The following is a 4,688-nucleotide window of genomic DNA, read 5'->3' on the forward strand; positions in this document are numbered from 1 at the left end:
TTGTGCTTATTTAAAATTTACCAAACTTTTTTTATAACTCTTAGGAAATAAAATAATGGTACTGTAAAAGTTATGGCTTCTAAAACTCAGTATAGCAGCATGGATAAATAACCCATTTAAACTAGACATATTGCAAGATTTAATTTAAAAACTTATTCTAGAAAATTTTTCTAGATCTACCAATTTTGTACAAGCCTATACTCACCATATGAAACATTCTAGCCAAAGGTGACCTGCATCCAAAGGATGGATCTTGAGATTTAAATAAAAGTGCATTAAACTAGTATTTAAAATAGAGCAAGATACATTGATCAAATGAAAAACTTTATATAACAAAAGTTGTAGATCTTGTTTCATAGAATCCAGAACAATTGAGTTTGTATTTTTCCGATTTTTCTACGATTTTATATCGATTTTACAAGTTTGATGTTTAATGCGTCCCGGGTGCCAGGACCTAAATGTAAATTTTTTTACATTTAGGTCCTGTCGCCCATCCAGGGGGCGACAGGGGTATAGTTTTGAAATTTTTTGAAACCGTCATATATTTTTGAAATTTTAATTTTTTTAAATATAAAAATGAAAAAAATCCCCTAACCTTGGGCTGCTAATTCCCAACGCAAAGCCCAAGCCCATCTTGTCATTTAAAGCAAACTGTTTTCTGGCACGCGCACCTAAACGACGAATCCCACCGCAAAACCTCCTCCCCTCGCCGCCGCCGCCGCCGCCGCCATGGCGAGTGCGCTGCAAAACCCCACCGTGGCAGCAGCAGCCGCCGCCGACGCCCTCCGCATGGCCGACCTCCCCGGCCGTGGGCGCGGCCTCGTGGCCGCCCGCAGCGTCCGCGAGGGCGAGATGCTCCTCTCCGAGCCGGCGCTCCTCCTCTACCCGTCCGCCCTCGCTTCCCTCCGCGCCTACTGCGCCGCCTGCTTCCGCGCCCTCCCCGCCGACTCCGCCGCCATCCCCTGCGCCTCCTGCCGCGCCGCGGCCTTCTGCTCCCCGGCCTGCGCCGCCGCCGCGCACCCGCGCCTCCTCTGCGCCGCGCTCTCCCACGGCGGCCTCGCCACCGCCGCCCCCGCCGAGGCGGTCCAGGAGCCGCTCCTCTTCCTCCTCTCCGCCTACTCCCTCCCGGACCCCGCCCTGCGCGCCCTCCTCTCCCTCTCGGCGCCGCCCCCGCCCCCGGGCGCGCAGGACGCCGCGGGCCTCCACGCCGCGGTGGCGGCGCTCGCGCCGCCGCACGCGCTCCCCGCTGGCTTCTCGCCGGACCTCACGGCGGCGCTCCTCGCCAAGGACCGGGGCAACAGCTTCGCCATCATGGAGCCGTACCGCCCCGGGATGTCGCTCGAGCTCCTCAAGGCGCGCGCCTACGCGGTGTACCCGCGGGCGTCGCTGCTCAACCATGACTGCCTGCCCAACGCGTGCCATTTCGATTACCCTGACAGGCCGGGGCCGGGGAACACCGACATTGTGGTGCGGGCGCTGCATGATATATCAGAGGAGAGGGAGGTCTGTATCAGCTACTTCGCCGCCAATTGGAGGTATGCAGACAGGCAGCGTAGGCTGCTGGAGGATTATGGGTTCCGGTGCGAGTGTGATCGGTGTCAGGTGGAGAGCCGGTGGAAGGATGATGATGCTGATGATAACAATGGAGATGATGCCATGGAGGAGGAGGAGGGTGAGGAGGATGGTGGTGATGATGGGATGGAGGAGGAGGGGGCTGATGGTGATGATGATTTCCCGCATGCCTACTTCTTTGTGAGGTACTTGTGTGACAATGAGGGTTGCTGGGGAATGCTGGCTCCATTGCCACCCTCACCTAATGGTGAGCTGTCCCATGTGTTTGAATGCAATCTCTGTGGGAAGCTGAGGAAGGAAGAGGATGCCATGCCTGATGAGGGCAGTTCTGGCATGGTCCATTAGGATGCGTTAAGCTTACTGATCTGATCGCTGCTTCGTTTAATAGGTAAGGGTTTGCTGCATCCCTCTGTTTTCTGCAACATTTACCTTTAGATTGTTTTTACTACTATGGGATTTTGCTATGTTCACATCTTTAGTAATATTGCTGAAGCTAGCATGCAATTTATTGTGCTCTATCATTTGATTTAGTGTCTTACACAGTTCAAGAAAATAGTGTTCAGTTCAGTCTGTGATTTGCAGATGTGGAGGATCTGTGGAATGATTTGATTAGGTTGCAATTTTAAACATGTACAATCAATAATCTTAATCTACCTCAATTTTGTTAGGTAACTTTCACATTGATATATATAGATCTTATTTCAATTTAAACACTATTGACCTAATGTTGTTTCAGGATTTAACCTGCATAATCCTCCACCGTTACAGTGTTAGTTCTGCCACACACTATGCAACAGAACATTGTGTCTGAAGCTTTGCTCGTATAAGCTAGCTTTTTATTGTGTGTACTTATTATAATTTCTTGGGAGACAATGCCCGGGGTCTAAGGTTGAGAGGTGATATTATATTGCACGGATGGACCACAGTCTTGGTTAAGCAAGTGGCAGGGAGTGTCAATATGGTGTTTCATGTTATTGTAGTTTCCAGTGAAATATCTGATTTGAACAGATTTAGGCATGGAATTACAAATTTCTTAATGCAATGATAAACTTAGCCCAATAAAGCATAACCCTTGTGCCTGCATTGCATTATGCTACAAAATTAGCTGTGCTGCATTCTTTTAGGGAAATAACAACATAAATTGGCTGTAAACAGAGTCTGAGCAAAAAAAAACTTGTGTTGCCGATTGTCTGATGTGCAAATTAATTTATGGCAGAAACAGAACACTTGGCACAGACTTCTGTTTGGCGGCCGCCTCACCTTGAGCTGTTTAGTAGACAAGAGAGTGAGTTCGATTCACCTGAAGCCGGGACCATGTATGGTCGTTCATGGAATACATATTGCTGTCGGTCCTTGTGCTATGTTTGAAAATCCTATTTGGGCTGTACAATTTTATTCTATCCCTCAAAAATCTGGAAAGCTCGTGCACTTAAGGTTGACGATGACTCTGATTTCAGCATTACAGTGTGTTAGTAATCAGTTTTGCCATATTGTGGTTGCTAGCTTCGGTCATCTCGTTGCATTTCATATCTACAATCTATTGATGAGAATCGAGAATAACTTGGCCTGCGTTTTTAATCAACATATGGTCCAAGCTTGTAATCTCGGCCATGCTTAGAAAATTTGGCCTCTGTTTCATTTGAGACTATAATTATCATGGAAAAGTTTGGTTGTGAACGTGCTGGTTGTTTTCTTTTCACACAAAATTGAAAAGCAGAAGAAAAAAAATCACATACTGATATATACAGCTTTGTTCATCACATACAGATATATACAGCTTTGTACTTTTTTTTGAAAGAGTTGTACAGCTTCTTCATCGAGAAAAGGCTAAGGCCGGGGAATCAGAGAAGGAAGCAGAGCAGGAGCTCTTTCTGCGTGCATGACTAGTCGCCGATGCCTGGCCGTGGTGACAAATGGCCGGTGCCCGGCAGCTCACCGACGAACAAGGAGCCGTGCCGTCCAGGCAAGGCAACACCAGTGACCTGGGCACGCAGGTCGGTCCACGTGGCGCGGCCGCCACAGTCCAGCTGCTGCCTCCTCGACATGTGCTTCTGAGGACGACGACGAGGCCCCAGTCCAGCTCCTCAATCCATTTGCTCAGTTTGCCGTGTTACATAGCGCTACACTTACGGAGTACTATCGTTTGGTTCTTCTTTTCTTCCTGTGGTTGTACGGTAGAGTGAGCAGTATATGCTTGTGTAGCATTTCTTTTTTTTTATGATGCTGATGTTCATTCCTGCAGACTGTTCCATGTTATGGAAAGTTCAATTACTTTGTGACACAGGAAGAATTATCACTAGTTGCACTAGCTACTACCACCAATTTCTTTCGGAAATGGATCTAGTGAGCAGATGGGTTGGATTGTCCTGCCCAAAATGGACGGCACGGTCCGGCGAGGCCCGCCACGATTAGGCAGACCCGTATGGCAATGCCAGCCCACGAGCTCACACGCGGCCTGTCCTTCCATCTTTGCCTGGGCTGCCGCGGCTTCATAAATCTTAGGAAAAAGTCATTTATGCCTTCTTCAACTTTGGACCGAATCCGTTTTTCCTTCCTAGACCACAAAACCGGTTATTTAGACTCCTTGAACTTTCGAAACCGTTTGTACGACCTCCTTTGAGCGGTTTCAGGGTGACGTGGCAGCGGTTTTCTTTTTTCTTTTATATTTATTTTGATTGAATCTTTGAAAAATCATATTAAATCACAAAAAAATTATAAAATAGAAAATCTAATTTTTTTAGGCTCCACATGAGTAGATCTACGCATTGAACATATTATATAGTATATTTTAGTATACATTTTTTGCTGTAATTATATATATATACTTTTCTATAATTAATTTATAGATACAGTTTCCGTTGTCTAATTATGGTAAATTTTTTATGGTGGGCTAATCATTATATGGTGGAGCTGTAGTAAAAATGTTATAATTATGGGATCATGTATGACTGAGATATAGATTTATCTATATATCTAAGTTTATATAGATAAATCTATATCTCAGTCATACATGATCCTATAATCATAAAATTTTTACTACAGCTCCACCATATAATGATTAGCCCACCATAAAAAATTCACCATAACTAGACAACAAAAACTGTATCTATAAATTA

General features: G+C 45.9%; 1 protein-coding gene across 6 annotated transcripts; it reads left to right on the top strand.

Moving 5' to 3' along the window:
• The first annotated feature begins 668 nt into the window (after window positions 1-668).
• Window positions 669-3,871, top strand: LOC120679660 (histone-lysine N-methyltransferase ASHR2-like). Of its 6 annotated transcripts, none has more exons than XM_039961305.1 (2): window positions 669-1,960; window positions 2,155-2,302. In XM_039961305.1, the coding sequence occupies exon 1, from the start codon at window positions 730-732 to the stop codon at window positions 1,915-1,917; it is 1,188 nt and encodes a 395-aa protein (XP_039817239.1). In that variant the 5' UTR covers window positions 669-729; the 3' UTR covers window positions 1,918-1,960; window positions 2,155-2,302. The 6 variants fall into 6 exon arrangements, with proteins under 6 accessions (XP_039817239.1, XP_039817237.1, XP_039817236.1 ...); XM_039961303.1 differs by lacking the exon at window positions 2,155-2,302 and adding an exon at window positions 3,340-3,871 and having other exon boundaries at window positions 670-1,960; XM_039961302.1 differs by lacking the exon at window positions 2,155-2,302 and adding an exon at window positions 3,371-3,871 and having other exon boundaries at window positions 670-1,960.
• The last annotated feature ends 817 nt before the right edge of the window (window positions 3,872-4,688 follow it).

Source organism: Panicum virgatum, chromosome 6N (genome assembly GCF_016808335.1).
Source record: "Panicum virgatum strain AP13 chromosome 6N, P.virgatum_v5, whole genome shotgun sequence".
Classification (NCBI taxonomy): domain Eukaryota; kingdom Viridiplantae; phylum Streptophyta; class Magnoliopsida; order Poales; family Poaceae; genus Panicum; species Panicum virgatum.

Bases quoted from the DNA above. Each gene is read 5' to 3' on its own strand.
- LOC120679660 (XM_039961305.1), top strand. From the start codon at position 730: ATGGCGAGTGCGCTGCAAAACCCCACCGTGGCAGCAGCAGCCGCCGCC.